The following is a 20854-nucleotide window of genomic DNA, read 5'->3' as shown; positions in this document are numbered from 1 at the left end:
CGCCCTTGGGGCAGGGTGGGGTCACTCCCCTTCATGCTGGCCCCGCCCATGAAGATTGATTGTCTATCTTCTTGGGACCTTGAATATCCAAACTTAATTTCAGGGTTCAAACGTCCCATGTCTGACCCAGGAGGGGGGGCCTCACCTGCCCTGCTCCAATCACCTTCTCTGCTTGGTAGACGGACTGGGAGCAGCGGGGGCATCGATCCACACCCCCAGTTGTCGACGGGGGTTTAGGGCTGCAGACAAACGACAGCATTCAGTTCAAGTCCCTCCAGTGTTTGTACTCACGTCACGATCCAGACTCAGACTGAAACACAAACTATGACATAGAACTAGTTTGGTGAGTTAACCAACTAGTAAACATTCACTACAACCAGGGTCCACATTCCAGATGACTAAGACGTGTGCAACCGCTCCAACACAACATATAGAAAACACAACGTATAGAAAACAACATATAGAAAACACAACGTATAGAAAACAACATATAGAAAACACAACGTATAGAAAACACAACGTATAGAAAACACAACGTATAGAAAACAACATATAGAAAACACAACGTATAGAAAACACAACATATAGAAAACAACATATAGAAAACACAACATATAGAAAACACAACTTATAGAAAACACAACGTATAGAAAACACAACATATAGAAAACAACGTATAGAAAACACAACATATAGAAAACAACATATAGAAAACAACATATAGAAAACACAACTTATAGAAAACACAACGTATAAAAAACACAACATATAGAAAACAACGTATAGAAAATACAACATATAGAAAACAACATATAGAAAACACAACGTATAGAAAACACAACGTATAGAAAACACAAAGTATAGAAAACACAACGTATAGAAAACACAACATATAGAAAACACAACGTATAGAAAACACAACATATAGAAAACACAACGTATAGAAAATACAACAGATAGAAAACAACATATAGAAAACACAACATATAGAAAACACAACGTATAGAAAACACAACGTATAGAAAACACAACGTATAGAAAACACAACGTATAGAAAACACAACATATAGAAAACACAACATATAGAAAACACAACATATAGAAAACACAACATATAGAAAACACAACGTATAGAAAACACAAAGTATAGAAAACACAACGTATAGAAAACACAAAGTATAGAAAACACAACGTATAGAAAACACAACATATAGAAAACAACGTATAGAAAACACAACATATAGAAAACACAACATATAGAAAACACAACGTATAGAAAACACAACGTATAGAAAACACAACGTATAGAAAACACAACGTATAGAAAACACAACGTATAGAAAACACAAAGTATAGAAAACACAACGTATAGAAAACACAACATATAGAAAACGACATAGAAAATACAACATAAATAAAACACGACATATAGAATAAAGAAGATGTATAAAATCCAACCCAACCGTCGGCTGGAGGAACAACAGGTTCCAGGCGGTTCCTGCTGAACTCTCTGGACTCACAGCTCCATGACCATCAAACGTTACTGAATGAACGACAGACGCTTCAATGTTCCCACGTAACTGGAGGAGCAGCGAGAACTCAACGGATACGAGTCCTGAGGAACACGCCACGCCCTTCTGATCTCTCACTGCTAGCTGTTCTCCCAGCCAATAGGAAGCCAGGATCACTTCCTTCACCAATCAGAATGGTGTTGCTGCATCAGTCACATTATTTCAACCACGTACAGTTTGTTTCACTGCGTGAACCTGGACTGTTTCACTGCGTGAACCTGGACTGTTTCACTGCGTGAACCTGAACCTGGACTGTTTCACTGTGTGAACCTGAACCTGGAATGTTTCACTGTGTGAACCTGAACCTGGACTGTTTCACTGTGTGAACCTGGACTGTTTCACTGTGTGAACCTGGACTGTTTCACTGTGTGAACCTGGACTGTTTCACTGTGTGAACATGGACTGTTTCACCGTGTGAACCTGGACTGTTTCACTGCGTGAACCTGGACTGTTTCACTGCGTGAACCTGGACTGTTTTACAACGCTGTGATTTAAAATCCATTTAGTTTAATTTTGATTGATGAAACTTTTTCAAGGCTCTACTTTATCTTGACGACGAGGTGAGTAAGTCCTGTTTCTGGTCCTGGTCTGGGGTCCTGGTCGTGGTCTACTCGTCAGCAGATGCACCTGTGCCTCACTGTAAGGCACACACATGAGCTCCGTACATGAGATTGGTGGCAGTGAGGTCGTTGGACCTTTGAACGCCGCAGCGTTAGTGGTTAAAGTCTTTGAGTCTGTTTCACAAAGCAGGTTTAGTTAACTCTGGGTAAGTTAACCCTAAAATCAGGCAAAACCAGAGTTTTCGGTTTAACGAAGGGATTTAACTTAATCCAGAGTCAGAGCTCTAACCCTGACCGGTTTTACGAAGCGAGATTAACTGAAACTCTGGGTTAGTTACCATAGTAACAGACTCTCTGAAGCTAACCCGTTCAGGAACAGGTTTTATTCCACAAACCCAGGGTTTCCTCTGACTTCTCTGACTTTTTTTTTATAATAAACTCCACCAGGAAACAAGCAGCTTATAAAAACCTTTATTTTCTTCTCTGAACAGTTTTTTTAGTTTCAAACATTCTGATCGTTTCAGGAAGTTTCAGTTCAAACTCCCCCGCTTCACTCCAACATGGCCGGGTTCCCCAGTCCAAAGCCCTTCGGCCCGAAGTTCTTAGCGTAGCAAACTGGAACCAATCAGAAGACACAATCAGAGTGTGTGTGTGTGTGTGTGTGTGTGTGTGTGTGTGTGTGTGTGTGTGTGTGTGTGTGTGTGTGTGTGTGTGTGTGTGTGTGTGTGTGTGTGTGTGTGTGTGTGTGTGTGTGTGTGTGTACCTTTACAGTAAATCTCTCCATCTTTGTCCGTCACTGTGGTCGACTCCAGACTTTTTCCACACAGGGCGCATCGGAAACAGGTTTTGTGCCATGGCTACACACACACACACACACACACACACACACACACACACACACACACACACACACGTGTCACTTAGAAGAATAAAAGCACAGGATGGATTTCTGTCTAAAAGGGGCGGTCCTTACCTTCCCCCCCCCCATCACCTTCTCCGCTGCATAGACGGCTTTGGAGCAGCGGGGGCATTGATCCGAACCCCCGAACTTCTGGGAGGATTTAGTGGCAGCAGGTTGTGGAGCAGGAGCTGAGTGTGGTTTAGAGCTGGAGGCAAATGACAACTGTTTCACTGCGTGAACCTGGACTAGAACCCGAGTGATCCTGAACTAGCACCTGCGTAAACCTGTACTAGGACCCGTGTGAACTTGGCATGTTTCACTGTGTGAACCTGGACTAGAACCCGTGTAAACCTGGACTGTTTCACTGTGTAAACCTGGACTAGAACCTCTGTAAACCTGGATTAGATCCCGTGTGAACCTGGAATGTTACACCGTGTGAACCTGGACTGTTTCACTGTGTGAACCTGGAATGTTACACCGTGTGAACCCTGACCGTGTCACTGTGTGAACCTGGACTAGAACCTCTGTAAACCTGGACTAGAACCCGTGTGAACCTGGACTAGACCACGTGTGAACACGTACTCGTGGGGCGGGGTCTGGAACCCGTGTCGGGGCGGGTCGGAGCTCAGCGCCCCGGCTCCCTGCCCGTAGCCGTAGCCTTTTGGCCCGTACTTCTTGCCGTAGCAGGACTTGCAGTAGATCTCGGACTCGTGGGCGGCGACCGTGGTGCTGTCCAGAGCCTTCCTGCAGGTCACTGGGAGACAAACACGCCACACTCAAACATCCGGGGGGTCTGCCGGGTTGACGGGTTCGCGTCCCGGACGGGGGGGTTAAATAAAGCCGTCTATCAGTCAGCGGCGTGTCTGGGTTCTATTCCTGGAGCGGAGGAGAGTGTGAAGCGAGTGAAGATGAACACTGAGCAGACGGATGAGAGAGACACGCCCCCCAGGGGACCACCCCCCACATCAGGAGACCCGCCTCCAGCCAATGAGACGCTTTGTTGGTCCAACCTCTGGCTGCACCACAACGGAACCGAGCCAAACGCACGAGCGTGAAATGGTGAAAGAAGACAAACGAGGCGATGCTAGCGATGCTAACGCTGTTAGCACACAGGAAGTGAAGGTGTTGGAGTCTCACTGCAGATGAAGCAGGTCTTGTGGAAACTCCTGCCGTTACACTGAACCTCCTCGGCGTGGTAGACCGTCTTCTGACAGGCGCCGCATTTGGCTCCGCCCCCCCAGTTCGGCATCTGAGGGCCAAAAAAGAGTTTTCATCAGCTCGAACTCCACAGATTTCCGATTTGGAAACTGGAGCCTATCCCAGCAGGCATGGGGCGTGAGGTGGGGGACACTCCAGGCATGACGCCAGTGCACCGCGGAGAACCAGTACTTTTACTATAAATTATGTTTAGTTAAAAAAAAGGTAAAAATGACAGTTCTTGAGTCACTTCCTGTTCGAGGTTCCATTTCTCTTTTTTTTTAGTGATTTTCATCAGAATTTTTTTGATTTGCTAAAACTTTTTTTTTTGGTGTTCTTTATCTCGGTTTTTAAATCACAATTTTTTTTTTTACATTTTCCCCTGATCATCATCATCATCATCATCATCATCATCATATAATCATGATCTAACAAACAGAACATCTTCATTTTTTCTCGCTTTTTTTTTTCTTCCCAAATTTAGACAAAAAAAAAGAAAAATCTGTAAATTCCAACTTAACTTAACTTGACTTAACAAAACCCTAAACCTCGAAATCCAGTTAAACTCGGAATCCTAAACCGATCCGATCCCTCCGTTACCCGTCTGATGGGTTCGGTCCCATCCGATTCCTCCGACATCACGGGTTTGGAATGCGGCACATGAAGCCGGGAATAGAACCTAAATCCTGCTGCGAACCAAAAATCCCAACTTCACCTCAGACTCGTCTAAACCTGAACCAGCTGGAGGAAGACCGGCTCGGCGACATCATCATCATCATCATAACCGGGCCTCACCTTGAATGCTGGCTGCTCCGGTCCGGCGTCGGTTGTGATCTCTGCCCGGTTGGGTTAAATACCTCCCGTCTCCCCTGGCGACGCCCCCCCCCCGTGAAAGCATCCCCCCAAAATAACCGGTGACAGAGCGAAGCCCTTCATCGGGGCGCCAACATCCGCCCCGAAACAACCAACAGCTGCACACGACCGGGAACGCCGGGAACGCCGTCCGACCACAACACATGCTGGAACCCCGTCCAGCGGGGCAGTTAATCCCCCCCAGGAGGACAGGGGGCACTTCAGACACTTCATCAGCTCCTCAAAAACAGCAGCTGAGTCACCGGCTCGTAAAACGTTTATGACGGTTAGCTTTTAGCTAGCCTTTGTTAGCTTTGATTTCTCGCTGATTTTGTTTTGAATTTGAGGATACCAGAAGTTGTTGGAAGGAGGGCGGGGCCAGGAGTCGGATGAAGGGGCGGGGCCAGGAGTCGGATGCTAAAAATCGGTGATGTGATAAGCTGGCGTTTCATCCGGGGTGTACCCCAACTCTGTATCTACAGGTAAGCAGCTAAAGGCGATACGATTACCGTCGTCTCGTCTTCATGCTAACTCAATGCTAACGCTAATTCATCAACAACGAACTTAAATGTTTTCATTTTCCTAAAATACGTCAAATTCCATTCCAAGATTAATTTTGATGACAGTAAAAATAATATTCAAATTTTTTCAATTTCTATGATTTACTTAAAATTGGCGGGAATCCGTTAATTATCGGAAAATTACGATGTGCATTAAAAAAAAAAAATTACACAAATATCACATATTCTACAAAAACTTGTCGGGTTGTCTCGTCTTCATGCTAACTCAATGCTAATGCTAATCTGTTAACAAACTAGCTGAAGTTGTTTCATTTTCCTGAAAATGAAATAAACTCCATTCTAAGAAAACTTTCATTGACGGTAAAATTAATCGACCAAAAAAATGTTTTGCTTAAATTTCTACAATTTACTGAATTTGAAAAATTAATTGGCGGGGATTCACGGAAAATTACTATCAGGGAATAAAAACAACAACACACAAATATCACATATTTTATAAAAAATGTATTGACATTCAGTTAACATTTAGTAGGACATCAGAATTTAAAGTCATTCTTTTATAAATTAAACTTTTAAAAATGTCTGATTCTTAAAATGAATGACAAATATTCACATGTTCCGTTTGAACACGCTAACGGTTAGCTAACAGTTACATGCGTACAGAAGTCTCGCTATCGATCAGCGATCGATTCAAAAGACTTTTATCACTTTTACAAGTAAATTAAAAAAACCCCCAAAACATTCACATCAGAAGTAAATAAAAACAAACAAACAAACATTCTGAGCGCCAGCTAACGATGCTAACGGCTAACACACACACACACACACACACACACACACACACACACACACACACACACACACTCGTCTCAGGACTCCTCCGTGGGGACGTCCAGCTTCCTCTGTGGGATGTAAACGCTTTTGGAGGTCGGGGGTCCGGCGGCGGAAACCACGGCAGCCAGCTGGGGGAGGGGCACCGGGGTGTGGAAGAAGCTGTGCTGGGGAAGCCCCGCCCCCTTGGGCGTGGCCATCAGAGGCTGGACGGGCGGATCAGATTGTTAGTCTTTGATTTACGAACGTCTAAATACTTAAACGATAAAAAACAACTGTTTCCACGGCAACAACTGCTGGTGACGCCGGCCCTTTAAGAGCACCAAACGCATGTTTTACCTGCTGGACGCTGATCAGGGTCACCGGTTGCCCGGATACGGGCGGCTGGACGGGGGACACGGGTTTGACGAACACCAGCGCCCTCTGATGGAGCGCCAGGGGGGCGGCGCCCTCCGGGGTCGGAGGGGCGGAGCCTGAGATCAGACCCAGGTTCTGCAGCGTGAAGTTGAGGATGGCGGGGGAGGGGCTGTGGAGGCGGTGCCCCTGCTGAGCGAGCGGCGAGGCGGCGGGGGTGTGTTTCCGCGGGTGGAGGTTGGTGGGCGTGGCCTCCTGGGCGGGGCCAGGTCTGGATCCTGGAGGGGGGAAAACGGTTTCATCATGAGAATACCCAGAAGTCTTAGGGAGAAGGTCGCTGGGGCGACTTCCTGACCTGCGGTCGGCGTGCGGTAGACGTAGGTGGGCGTGGCCACGTCCGACACCTGGACGTCCGTCTGGGCGATGGGGATGAGGTACCCGGCCGGGACTAACGCCTGGAAACAGGAAACAGGAAGTGGCGTGAGGTTTCTGGACACCCGTGCGGCGCCGGGGCGGCGTCCGTGCGTCTACCTCAGTGTGAAGCCGCCCCGGCGTCGGGGGCGTAAGCCCCGCCTCCACGTCCGAGCTCGCCATCTTCTCCAGGAAGGTCTCCACGCTCTGCTCCTGCGACTGATTGGTCGCCGCCGCGCCGGGGGTGTTGACGAACTCGGGGTCCAGGTGGAGGGCGCGCGGCGAAGGCCGGTTGGGGAGGGGCCGCCTGAGGTGGGGGGAGGAGTCCTGTCGGAGACACGCCCACCACGGGTGACTCATTAGCATATTATGGGTGGGAACTTCCTGTCCAGCCCCTGGAGGGTAACCACTCCCCTTACCTTCAGGGCGGGGTCGGTCCTCTTCACCTTGGGGGGGCTGGACTCGGACGTCGGCCCCGGACAGACGCGTTTGACGTCGCACCCCCGGTGGGCGGAGCCCGTGGTGGCGCTCCGACCCGTCGGACTCCGGTCCTCAAAGGTCATGGAGCGAACGGCGAAGCTGGTTGGCTGCGGCCGCGCCAGGGGGTGTGGCCGCGGGGAAGGAGGCCGGACGTACACGGCGTAGGGCCCGCCTCCCCGTTGCTGGGGCAACAACACGGGGATGAGGGAGGGGCAGTGGGTGGGGACGTACGCCAGCGAGCCCGCCGGGACCGCCGTCAGCGGGGACTGGGGGAGAAGGCGGATCTTAGTGGCGACGTCGGGCTTCTGGGAAGGTCTGAGGGGCGGAGCTTTGGTCCTGGAACAGAAGTGGGAGGAGTCAGAAATGTGGGCGTTCCTTTAAAGAAGAATCAGCGTGGGACTGGGACTCACGGCGCCCCCCGGTGGAGCTCGCTCCCACAAATCGCCGCCAGCTGCTCCATCTTGTTCGGGACGCCGTCGCCGCCGTGGAAACTCCGGGCGGGGCTGCTGGGGGCGGAGCTAATCTTGCGCCGGTCGTCCTGGATGCTCTTGGCCAGCTTGATGAGGGAGGGGTGTCGCGTGAAGCCGCGTTTGGACCCGCTGGGGGGGGAGAACAGCTGCTTGGTGCAGTTCTCCACCGACGTCAGGACGCTCTTCCTGGTGGGCGGGGCTTCGGATGCGGCGTGCAGGTCTGGGGGAGGGAAAAAGGTAGGCGGAGTTAAAAGCGAACGATGTTTTAAAGCGACGGCGCGAAGGCGACGCCTACCTGCCACCGGGGGGAGCTCCCGGGGGCCGATCCACTCGAACGCCGGCTTCCTGCCCCCCCCCCCCTCCGTCACGTGGACCTTCTCGATTAGCTTCAGGCTGCGCAGCACGTTAGCGATGTCGTACAGCCGCCGCACCTTAGCTGCAGAACACGAGGGCGGGGGTGAGCGGGGGGTGGGGACACACACCAGCGGAGGACACTGGGGGGGGCGGGGGGGGGACTCACTCTTGAACTTGTTCTTGTCGCCGTCGGCGGCGCTCTGGTCCTCCCCGATCAGGATCTTCGCCGCCACGTCCAGACTGACCACGGGGGGGTCGGACACCAGGAAGAGCATCACGAACTTCTGGCTCATCACCCGCAGAGACTTGTCCTTACGGCTGTTGACTGAAGCTGGGGGGGGGAGAGGAGGAGAAGCATCAGATGCCGTTTCGTTCCCGGCGTTAGCTCGATGCTAACGCCCCCCCCCATACCTGCTTTGAACTCCACCCCCGGCAGCTCCACGAAGAACAGCTCCTTGCCCTCCCGTGGCGGCGGGGGGGTCCGGTTCTCCTTGTCGTTGTGGCGGAGGAGCTCCATCTGGGGGGCGTAGCGCTGCTCCTGCCCCACCCCCCTCAGGACGGCGAGCGTCTGCCCCAGCTGGGCGCGGCCGTGCCAGCGGTAGCGGTTCTTAGCGGAGCGGCTGACCATGTGGAGGCTCTCCAGCACGTTCATGATGTCATAGATGCGCCGCCGCTCCACGCCTGCAGGGGGGGCGGGGCAACATTCACCTCATCGCTGATTTTTAACAGGTAGTCATGTGACACCGTACTCGTGTTCTATTGGCTGACAGCAATAACCGCAAGAAACGAGGGATTACTGTAATAGTATATATGTACAAAAGTATCTGTATGTATATTAGTAGTAATATGATTATGTATATGTAGGTATGTTTATTAGTACTATTATTGGTATTGGTAGTATTATTAGTATATATGCATCTATATATTAGTAGTTCTATTTGTATGTGTATGTATATTAGTACTGATATTAGTATATACAGTATTTATATTGGTAGTATCATTAGTTAGTGGTATATTAGTACATTTATATATACGAATTTTTATGTACGCTTTATGTGTATATATATATATATATATATATATATATATATATATACGAATTCCGGTTTGTTCGATGTCTAGCGTTGGTTTTCGAACGCTGGACATCGAACAAATCGGAATTCAACCAAAAAGTTTGGAATTCTTTTGTCTTAGATGTCGAACAAAATTTGGAAGTTGAACGTGAAACGAATTTGTATTTGTATAAATGCATCTATACCTCTATTAGTAGTACTATTAGTATGCGTATGTATATGTAAGTATATTAGTACTGATATTACTTTATTCATGTATATACAGTATGTATATTAGTAGTAGTAGTTGTATTGTATGTGTATGTTAGTCGTAGTATTAGTACACATATGTGTAGTATTCATTTTAGTAGGCGTATGAATTTTTGTAATAGTATTATTACATGTATGTTCAAGAATAGTATTATTATTGGTATATGTATATTAGTAGTAGTATTATTACTATTTGTATGCATACTAGTATTATTAGTACATTTATTTATATATGTATATTACAGTAATATTATTACTATTAGCATATATATGTATATTAGTAGAAGTATTACTAGTATGTGTATGTATTTTAGTTGTAGTAGTATGACATGTATGTTTATATGTATATGAACAGTACAGTATTATTATTACTATATGTATATTATTAGTTGTATTATTACTATATGTATGCATATTAGTATTATTTACATATGTATATTAGTAGTATTAGTGCATTTATGTATATTAATAGTAGTATTATTAGTATATACAGTATATGTATATTAATAGTAGTATTATTAGTATATACAGTATATGTATATTAGTAGTAGTATTATTAGTATAAATATCTATATCAGTGGTAGTATTAATAGTACATGTGTATATCTATCAATCAATTGATCAATGGATCAGGATTGATCATCATAGACCTACTCAGCTCCATCGCCACGTCATCCAGGCTGATGTCGTTGTTGTCGTCTGAAGCAGGGAATTCTGGGTAACGTTCCAGAAACTTCTGACACAACAACCCCAGACTCTTGTCCTTCCTGCTGATCCACTTCTCCGACTCGTCTACGTTTTCTGTGTCCTGAAGGAAGAACAAATCACAGATGCATTCTGGGAACACGCCTGTGAGCCCACACCAGGGGTACCTCCAGTACCTGCGCCGGGTCGACCCCATCCAAGGACAGCGCCTTCTCCCGGTTCCTGATGTCGGGGCTGGCGGCGCTGATCAGCATCTTCAGGTTGGAGGTGGGGGTCCAGGGGTCCACGCAGCTGACCTCACAACCTTTCTTTGGTGTCGTCAGAGGACCCATAGTTCAAAGGTCGTCCAATCACGAGGCCCGCTTAATAACCAGTAATCTGTCTGAAGGATCGACAGGAAGTCTGGGTGTTAATAATCCATCGTCCTGGTGACCAGGAGAGACAAAACAGTAGAAAAGGCTTCAGAAAGAAGAAGAAAATAAAATCGAGATTCAATAATGTTTATACGCTATTAGCGAACATTAGCGAGTGAAAACGTAAGAGTTATCAGTCAAAAATAATCCTTACATGCTAAAAGTTTCTATTAACAAACTCTGAACAGATTTTTTACTATTTCTAATATGTTTTCTAATTTATATTAACCAAATAGCAGAAACATTATTTAAACTCTAGAATTAGCCAACATTAGCTAACAAAAAAGACTTAAAAAATAATCCTTTTTACATTTAACAAACTATGAAGAGATATTTCACTATTTCTACTTTATATTAATTACTAGCAGAAACATTTATAATATATTAATAACTTTCTTTTGCTACTTCCTAGTTTACTGCTTATAAAGTTCTTATAGTCTTACTGCTTTTTAAATAAATCACAGCTTCCGATTTCAAACGTTTTTAGAATAGTTTGGTAATAATTATCTGATCAATCGGCCACTGATCAATAAAATGTGCTGCGTTCAGTTTAAATTTGATCGATCCACTGTATTTATATTGGCGGTAAGTGACGCAAATTTCGTCGAATCGCAGCGCCCAACTGACCGAGATCCCGCCCTTTTTGTTCCAAGCAGCCAATAGGAAAGCCGCTCCGGGCAGCGAACCGGAAGTTAGCCGAGCGTCCCGCGCAGGTAGGAGAGTTTTGAATTCCTTGGCGCGGAGCGTCCGAAACAGCGGCGGCGCGATTTATTCCGCTTCTAATTCCTCTTTTTAAACTCGAAATACCGCGACGTGACGCCGGAGGTCCTTAAAAAGACGAATTTAACGAATAAAAGCTTCCCAGAATGGCAAATGTTGGTCGTCACGGATCCCGCCGTGTGATCGGGTTTACACGACACGGAGAAACCGGATCTCCCGGTAAACGGATTAACACGTAAAGTCACGGAAACTCACCGACAAGCGGGAATAAACTTTGTTTCAGAGGAACCGGCTCATCCTCACCGGCACCAGCTGGAGATTTCACCCGATATTTACGTCCGTCCTCTCAGGCGTGGAGCTCCACAACTGGACCGGAAGTTGACACGCAAACAAATAAAATAATAAAATACAATCCGGATTAAAACTCTCGAACCCGGTCAATTCGCAGAGGCTGCTTGTTCAACTTCAACTCAGAGGAGAAAACTTTACCCAATAGTATGAATGACCGCTGGAGTTTGGCCCGCCCTGTCCGCGCATGCGCAGTGCCGTCAATCTGGAGCAAACCCACGCTTCCGGTTTGTAGTTAGGGGGCGGGGCTTGACCTTTCAACACTCGTAGAATCGAAACAACATTTAGATCCTGTTAATGATAATAAAGACGGAAAGTAATAAAATATCAAATAATAAAAAATAATTAAATTAAATCCAAATATGATTTAACTTGACTACCAGAAGTTTATCATATTAAATGTAAATAAATTTAAATCTATAAATAAATTTATCACATAAATGTAAACAACATTGATGACATTCTTCTTGCACTTCTACTCTTTTGAAAAAAACAACAACAACTTTATAAAGTTCATTTCTTCGTCTCCTTCTTCTTCTTTAATTCTTCTTCTCCAATCATTTTAAAGTAATAAAACGCCTTTTGATACCTGAACTATATGGTGAGAGATGAGAATTAGGATATTTGGTTCAAAGACTAAAGTATCATTATATATTAATAATTATAAGTAATATATGTACAATTTCCTCCGGGATTATTAAAGTACCCATCTATCTATCTATCTATCTATCTATCTATCTATCTATCTATCTATCTATCTATCTATCTATCTATCTATCTATCTATCTATCTATCTATCTATCTATATATATATATATATATATATAAGTGTAATAATTGTGAGAATAAAGCAGTAACTAATTGCTTTCTCCAATAAAAGATGGACAGATACTGTAAACTATATTTATACCAGAATGGGAAATTAACATTGCCTGGTTTGGAGACTGAGAAGAGCTTAACTTTACCAGAGCAACTTTATTTATTATTGATCTGATTGATCAATAATAACATACTAAAATATTTCATTTGTTTTCAAGCCTTAAATTGCATCGATTAAAACGTGACAACCCGGATTAATCCCGGATTGGGCCTCTGTCCTTTAATTGTCGTGTCTCCGTTTGGACGCCAGGCGGCAGCAGAATCGTCCTCATCAGGAGTCTCCATGGAAACCGACAGGCGCCTTCAAGGATGCTGGAAGCGGCTGGCGGAGTTTGGAGTACTCAGTGACGTCATGGTACGGAGGTGAGAAAGAGCGAGCGGGACCCTGATGCTGCCTTCACGGCTCCTCGGAAATTATTCAATCCATTCCAAATGAGAAGTTACAGCAACTCTGGGTTTGGATGAAAAAAAGAATTTATTCTGTTTTCATGAGCGCCTAAAAAGAAGGAATAAATCATAAATGTCAACACATAAAACTGATATTTTTAATTTGGGCTACTGCCAACTCTTGGAAGTTCATTTTATTCTTCAATACGATGTACAAAAGCATATTACTATCAGAGGCAGTACTGTACTGCATTTTCTAAAATTATGTGTTTTGATTTATAAAAAATTCTTTCACTGAAAAGAAACATATATATATATACATATTTTAATCAAGACAAAAGGTTTTAAGCATTTAACAGAAGGCTTGTTTAGGTAAGTCGTTAATACCTGGAGACAAATCGCGTCTCTAGATAGATAGATAGATAGATAGATAGATAGATAGATAGATAGATAGATAGATAGATAGATATACTTATTTATGTTAGTTAACGTGTTTGAGTCAATAACATCTGTGAAAAATAATTCTTAAATGACGATTCATTTTACAGATATGATGAAATAGACTAATAAACACAACAACCAGCTCTTCTGACCCTTTTTTTTAAATTAAATGAAAAGCACCAAACTTCCGCTAACTAATAAAGTAGAAATATATTTTTAAAAAAGGACATCATATTCTTCAAATCATCAAAAATCATTAGATTTTTTTTATTTATTTCTATTTGAAAAACAAATGCGATAATAGTCCATTTTCGTTCAGGTCCTGTGGATCTGATTTGTCCGACAGTCCTTGAACGCCCCATCCGGCGGCTCCGTTCTCCGCGGCGGAGCGGACAGCAGCGCTCACACGGAACGACCATCCCCACGGCGGCGGAAGCTCGAGCGCGAGGTGAGGCCGTTTCTCCGCGCGCGTGACGCGGATCCGCCCCCGGGACCCGCGGGTTCTTCTGCTTTTGGTGCGTTCGCGGACAGTTGGCAGGAATCTGACAGCAGCAGCCGCGGAGGTCGGTCGGTCGGTCGGTCGGTCGGTCGGTCTCCACCCGGGATGCTGCAGCAGCTCAAACCTCCGGCCGGTAACGGGAACGGCACCGGGAACGGAAACGGGAACTGTTGATGTGACACGCGTGCGCAAACGTTCCGCCCAACCAAATAAAGGAGTTCACGCGCCGCGGTGAGTTTGGGTTCAGGAAAAAAAGTTCGCTTGTTGTGTTTAATCTGGACACACCTGCACCAATCAGCGGGCGGTGACGTCACTCGTTCACCTGTATAAACTAGACCAGTAGAGACGGGTTTTATTGTCTTTCCACACTTCACACCTGTTTGGGCGTGGCTTATTCTGACAGGGGAGGAGTCAGACAGGTGTTTTGCTTTAGCTCCGCCCCTCCAGGTGTGTTCCTGTGAGCTTTAAAACCAGCTTGACCTCTGACCTCTGCCTTCCTCGCCGTCTTCTCTTCCTCCCCAGCGGCGGCGGACGGATCGGCGGCGGTGACGCGTTTTGGAGGGAGGGGCTTCTTAGGCGCCGCCGCCGCGGCGACGCAGGATGTTGAGTCCTCCCCGACAGCAGGTGGCGCCGTTCCCTCCACGCGAACTTGATGGACAGACGTTCGTCTTCTGCTCGCAAAGACGTTTGGAAATATTTAGCTGCTCCTGATTGGCCGACGGGAAGATGGAGGCGGGATCTGAGGCCGATCCCAAACAGCACCCCAGCAGGAGGAAGCCGGTACTGCATGGCCTGGAGGACCAGAAACGGGTGAGTCCGCAGCCGGTTCGTCTTTACGTGGTGGCTCCGCCCACTCTGGGGTTGTCATGGCTACACACACACATACACACACACACACACACACACACACACACACACACACACACACACACAGACACACATAGAATCTCTTGTTTCCAGTGGTTTTTTAAATAATCTTTTTAAGTCGTAAAGATGCTTACTTCCAGATGGGGGCGGAGTCAAAAGTGGTGGCGCTGTCCCTTTAAGAGGGGAGGCGGTGCTGAGTCTAGTGGCATTTGAGTGTCGATACGACGATCTGAACTCCAGACGGCGTCTGACCTTCATCGGGGAAAACCGACGCCGTCTGAGGGACAGACGAGTATCGATGTCGATGGAAGACGCGTGTGTGTGTGTGTGTGTGTGTGTGTGTGCGTGTGTGTGTGTGTGTGTGTGTGTGTGTGAGTCGGGGGGGCATGATGAAGAATCGGCGAGGTCTTCCTCAATGGTTTTGCGGTCGTGTAGAGTTACTCCAGCTGTCTGATGGAGAGCTTCTTTCCAGAAGCGTGGCGTCTCCCGGTGAGCCTGAAGGCGGCGTGAGGCGTTCGCTGCCCTCAGGAACAAACTGACAGCTTTTTTGTTCTGCGTTCATCTGCATTCTAGCGTGGCGGAGGCGATGATGTCATCACCGCTGGTTGTTAACCTGTCTAAACTAGTAGTTGGGTTGTGGTAACAGAGCGGTGGAGGCGTGATGCTGCCCCCTTGTGGGGCGGGGGAGGTACTGCAGCTACGCCTCTCGCCGAAACGGCGACTTAAATAAATTGAATGCGCTGAAGTGAACACACCAACATGGGTTCAATTACCCCCCAACAATTACCCCGCCTGGGTGGGACCACGCCCCCCCCCATGGATGGAGGTAATTGGATTTTGTTCCTTTTGTGCGTCGCGTCTCGACAATAATGGACCTACATCAGAACCCGTCATTGGTATTCATGGAAACAAACCCTTTGGGGTTTGAACCAATCAGCAGGTGGAGGCGTGTCCGTTCAGACCCCCCCACCACCACCCCATCCCAACCCCCAGCTGGGAACAAAGGGTTAATACTGAGAACGGAGGACGAGTCGGTATCAACAGGAAGCATCAGGAGACGATGGAGCCAATGGGAGTTATTAATGAAGGGCAGGGGGCGGAGTCAGGGGGAGGAGCTTAAAACCAATTTAAATTCAGGTTTAATTCGAGTTTAATTAATCCCGTCACATCAGAGGTGTGACATCATCTTTGATGAACGGCGAACCTGAAAGTAAAGTTTCAGCCAATCACGTTCCACCAGGACTGGAGTGGTTTCTCTTAAAGGTACGGTACGCGAAAAATGAAACTTCACGACAATAAAAGGTCAAAATTCTGAATTTTTTTAGCAGAATTTTCTGATTTAGAACCAGCCCCCACCTCAAGGGGATTCCGGAGGTGGAGGCTGGGGTTGGGGTGTCCCGCGATGGGGGGGAACTTGATGCTAATTGCTCAATCATAAGCGCTGGAAATGATGTGTTTATGTTCTCCAGTCGTTTCAGACGCTCATTAAGAGGCGTTTGATGGGGGAGGGGGGTCGGGAGGATAACGGGGTGTTTACAGCGGCGCCGCCGCCGCCGCTAACGGCCCCACTAATAGCCTCATAATTAGCTTAGACGCGCAGATTAATGGAAAACACGATGTGGGTTTGTTGGTTTCCTGCTCTGAATGGATGGATGGATGGATGGATGAATGGGTGCTAGCTGCTTAGCATGGCTGCTACGTTAGCACGCTAAGACAGGATAAAATAACACGTCAGCAAAAATTTTAAAAAAATATATTATCTGCAAAATATATAAGATAAAATCCTTCCTAGCATTGAAGCTAACTGTTAGCCTGTCTAAACGGTTTAAAAGACAAAATAAAAAGCTACTAGCATGAAAACTGTTTTATCGTAACTATAATAACAAATGTGAATCCAGTTTGTATCAACTTTATTAGCAGCGTCCTCGTAACGTTCATTCTGCCGTCGCTCCTTTGACCCCGCGGACAGCGAACGCCTCGCCTGATTCCCAGCCGGATAATAGGCCGCCGTCTCCAGTGGCTGCGTCCCGTTATCTCGTTTAGCTCAGGTTGGTCCCGCCAGCCAATCAGAGAGCAGCCTGGCGGTGGCAACGGTTGCCGTAGCGATGGAGGCTCCCAGCAGCTGCAGGGATTTATTTTGTGTTTGTCCAGTCATGCAGCACCGACGAGCCCCCGCCAGGGCGCGGGGGGTTTGGCTCAGGAAGGGGAGGGGCTCGGAGGAGGGAGGCGGGGCCAGGCGTGAGGATGGGGGTGGGGGAGGATGCTGCACTCAGGTTGGCCCTCGAGGGCCATCTGGCCCCCCGTATGCTCCCGGAGGTCGAAAGGCAGGTGGTGGGGGTCGGTTGGGACGGCCTGGATGTCAGCGACTCGGGCAACGCGATTGGCTGACGGGGCTGGATGGAACGCAAGCCCCTCCCACTCCAAACGGAGGCTCCGCCTCACGGAAATCTGCCAAAACCCTGGAAATAAATATTCAGCAGGACGTCTGAGATTATTCTGTTGTTAAAGGAGGAATCTAAAGTGATGCCGGTCGAAAAACTATAAAATATAAAAATAATTAAAAAAAAAAAAAAAAAAAAAAAAAATATAAATATAATAGAATAAAATACAAAGACATTAAAACAGCTGCAAAGTGTAGAAATAAAGAAATAATGTTGTTAAATTTATGACGTTTTTGCTCCGAATTCTCATTAATTTCCTGCACTGCTGGAAAAATGACTTTAATTCACATTAAAATAATTAAAATAATATATTACATTATGTTATATTAGATTACATTACATTAATATTACATTATATAAATATTACATTTATAATATTACATTAATATTATAAGATAAGATACTTTATTGACCCCAAACTGGGAACTTTAAATCATATTTTATATTTTATATGATATTATTATAGATGGCGCTGTGCAGCGGGGTGTTGCCTGTGTGTAACAGCTCGTCTCTCCTGCCGGGGTAAACGGGGTATCAGTGACACCCCCAGTAGGGGGTGTGATGGTGGTAGGGGGGGTTTGGTGCAGTCTGATGAACAGGTGACTCACCCCCACCCCCCACCCCATTCAGAACCAGACAGAGAAGCAGACACTCACTTCCGATCGTTCATCATTGGGGGGGGGGGGTAAGTCCAGCTCGCGATGCGTTCAGGGCCTCCTGGATTCTTCAGACTCGACCAAAACCTGAGTTTAATGGTTCATTAGTGAGGAACGCCCACATCTAGCTCGTCTGGAATTTGGGTTTCTGCTCCCAGGAGACCCCCCCCACACACACTGCCCCCCCCAGTGGTGGTTAGATACTGCCTCTGCTGTAATCGAGCCATTTAATTCCTGGGGGAGTGCTAAACCGCCGGTAGAACAGATGTTCTTCATGGGACGCGCCTGATCTGAGAAGTGATCAATGAAGGGAGAGCAGCTGGGGGGGGGGTCGTTAATACGCAGCAAGGTTGGGTTCAAATCCCCACAGAACATAGAATTTAAGTCAGCTGCTTACCTGGAAGTGGGGTCAGGTGGTCCAGGTGGGTTCTGACGTTTAATCCAGAATAACATAATCCAGAATTATTTAATCCAGATGATATAATCCAGACTAATCTTGTACTGTAAACATGTAGATGTGGTTCAGGATCAATACCCTCCAGAACCCAATAATAATCCTGGTGTCACTAATGAGTCCCAGGTCAGAGCGGGACCTGAGGAGACCTGGACCCCCCCAAAAACACACCGCGCCCCCCTTCAGGTATCACTTACACAGGTAATCAATACTGGCTCTACAGATATTGATCGGCTGTGTGAACAGCTGCTGGTCCAGACGCTTCATCATCGGCTCCCCCCATGTGTCCTGACGTGGTGGGTTCAGGTTGGGGGGGGGGATTAGTCCTCCATGTTGTTTCACCTCAAACAGATTTTTATGCGTGAGGATTCACAGCTAATGAGGTGTGTGTGTGTGTGTGTGTGTTAATGTGTGTGTGTGTGTGTGTGTGCGTGTGTGTGCTGTGGGGGGGGTGTTCTGGTGCTGGGGGGGGGGGTCCTCCCTGTGACTGACAGCTGCCTGGAGGCTCTGGGAGTCTGAACACCGCCTGGAGCGTCTGAAGGCTGGGAATTAATTATCTGTAATTCAGCCAATCAGGGGGCTGGAACCCATCGTGAGCGTGTGATTGGTCGACTGGTGTCATTAATCAGACCTGAGGTGTTGGAGGAGCGTTGTTCCCGTGTTGTTCCCGTGTTGTTCCCGTGTCGTTCCTGTGTTGTTCCCTGGTCTTACCCCAGGAGCTGGTGTGACTAACCACTGTGGCTCAGGGTAAAAGAATTGAGCAAGCCCCAAAAAGCCACACTCTGTGTCCAAGACAGTGGCGCACAGGCGGACGACCAACACTCATCTGGGGGGGGGGGTGTCCAGGGGGCCTCCCCCGGGAAATTTTTCAGAAAACGGGGTTGTTGTCCTGCATTCTGAGGACAAACTCTTGTGTTCAGTTTCCCTCCAAAAACCCCCTAAAGCCAGCAGCTGGAGCTGAACTCTCTTTATTTCTGTCCTACTTGATGCAGGAATGAATGTGAGATTCAACCATTGAAAACTTCATTCACTCTGAAGATACAGTCAGACTAAATATTACTCAGTGTTTACTGGTAGTTTACTGAGACTAGAAGACATTTGAACTTTGACCTCCATCAACACCATTGGTATGACAGAGTTTAGTTTAGTTTATTTAATTCAATAACATGATTTTTCATTTCAGTTTAAAAAGGCATATAAAACATCAAGCGAGGTGAAAACACATTTACATCATCGCTGGTTATTCCTGCTGGTCAGAGGGAACAAAAGTCTAAGACTACAAACAAGTATTGATAATATCTTTCATTGACCTTCTGATCGGTCTGTCTCCACCCCCCCCCCCAGCATTCACCATTTGTTTATTAATGAGGACTTTAACACAAACTCTACTAGAAACACTGGATTCTTTTGATCGATGGTCCTCTCCTTGTCTTACACCAATTCAGGGGTTCAGCTTGGAAAAAAACAGTATTTTTGTTTTTCGTTGGACGAGAGGTCATGACCCCAGTGCATATTTAATGATCGGGAGCGTTCGGGTCACTTCGGCTGTTTCCGTCAGCCGCGCCGACAGACATAGCGGCGCTAGGGAGAGAAAAAGTTTGTTATCGCTCAGGGATTTCACAAGTCCAAAAAAGTTGTACGTTTTAGCCTTTTTTCCGTAAAAATAAGAACGCCGCTGTGGCGACACGGTCTAAGATCCTCGTAGCCAATCTGGGATTTACTTCGCCTGTGGCGGAGTGGAGAATGGCTGGAGCAAGACCAGATTCCCGTGTTATTCCCGTGTTAATCCTGTGTTAATCCTGTGTTGGTCCATGTTGTTCCCGTGTTTCCCGTCATGTGAGGCGGTGTTGCTGGTGTCACAGCAGGGGTCACTGGTGGGGGGGCTGAAGGACGCCACAGTAATGTAATCTGGGCTGTTAATGGGTGTGTGTGTGTGTGTGTGTGTGTGTGTGTGTTCATCTAAATAGTGATCACAGCCAGGGCGGATCAATGAGGAGCGGATGAGGGCTCCGATCAATACCCATCAGAGTCCCGCTGATCAAATATTTATCCAGGAAGAGAGAAGAGAATAGACTCCCGTCTGTCTGCTCTTCACCCCCCCCCCACCTCCTCTCCTCCTCCTCTTCCTCCTGCCCCCCCCCAATCCTCTTCCTCCTCGGGATCCGGGGGTTAATTTTCTCCATTCAGCTGTTTCGCCTCCTGACACCAGCCCCCCTCCCT

General features: G+C 46.9%; 3 protein-coding genes across 9 annotated transcripts in view; 1 reads left to right on the top strand and 2 right to left on the bottom strand.

Annotated features, from left to right (window-relative positions):
* Positions 1 to 2586: 2586 nt before the first annotated feature.
* csrp3 (cysteine and glycine-rich protein 3 (cardiac LIM protein)) lies at positions 2587 to 5046 on the bottom strand. Its single transcript, XM_068320713.1, has 6 exons — positions 5025 to 5046; positions 4170 to 4281; positions 3615 to 3786; positions 3105 to 3237; positions 2895 to 2988; positions 2587 to 2746 (listed from the first exon to the last, which is right to left on the bottom strand). The coding sequence occupies exons 2-6, from the start codon at positions 4279 to 4281 to the stop codon at positions 2682 to 2684; spliced, it is 576 nt and encodes a 191-aa protein (XP_068176814.1). The 5' UTR covers positions 5025 to 5046; the 3' UTR covers positions 2587 to 2681.
* A 275-nt stretch (positions 5047 to 5321) lies between these two features.
* The window catches only part of nav2a (neuron navigator 2a), a 105341-nt gene continuing 89808 nt past the window's right edge, over positions 5322 to 20854 (top strand). Inside the window, exons 1-5 of one of the 2 annotated variants that reach the window (XM_068320628.1) lie at positions 5322 to 5563; positions 10639 to 10796; positions 13140 to 13252; positions 14037 to 14165; positions 14739 to 15026. In XM_068320628.1, the coding sequence (XP_068176729.1) occupies positions 14943 to 15026 (84 nt within the window). In that variant the 5' untranslated portion in view covers positions 5322 to 5563; positions 10639 to 10796; positions 13140 to 13252; positions 14037 to 14165; positions 14739 to 14942. The remainder of the gene's footprint in view (positions 5564 to 10638; positions 10797 to 13139; positions 13253 to 14036; positions 14166 to 14738; positions 15027 to 20854) is intronic. The other variant, XM_068320637.1, reaches the window with a different exon arrangement.
* On the bottom strand, positions 6090 to 12313 carry e2f8 (E2F transcription factor 8). 6 transcript variants are annotated; one of them, XM_068320698.1, is made up of 11 exons: positions 11918 to 12313; positions 10706 to 10954; positions 10479 to 10632; positions 8914 to 9183; positions 8669 to 8833; positions 8089 to 8584; positions 7618 to 8014; positions 7319 to 7525; positions 7143 to 7242; positions 6773 to 7065; positions 6090 to 6639 (listed from the first exon to the last, which is right to left on the bottom strand). In XM_068320698.1, exons 2-11 carry the CDS (start codon positions 10859 to 10861, stop codon positions 6472 to 6474), a joined length of 2406 nt encoding a protein of 801 aa, XP_068176799.1. In that variant the 5' UTR covers positions 10862 to 10954; positions 11918 to 12313; the 3' UTR covers positions 6090 to 6471. The 6 variants fall into 6 exon arrangements, with proteins under 6 accessions (XP_068176799.1, XP_068176780.1, XP_068176791.1 ...); XM_068320679.1 differs by having other exon boundaries at positions 7143 to 7525; XM_068320690.1 differs by having other exon boundaries at positions 6773 to 7525; positions 8089 to 8368; positions 8444 to 8584.

Source organism: Antennarius striatus, chromosome 1 (genome assembly GCF_040054535.1).
Source record: "Antennarius striatus isolate MH-2024 chromosome 1, ASM4005453v1, whole genome shotgun sequence".
In the NCBI taxonomy this organism is placed as follows: Eukaryota; Metazoa; Chordata; class Actinopteri; order Lophiiformes; family Antennariidae; genus Antennarius; species Antennarius striatus.
This window is presented reverse-complemented; position numbering and strand designations above follow the sequence as displayed.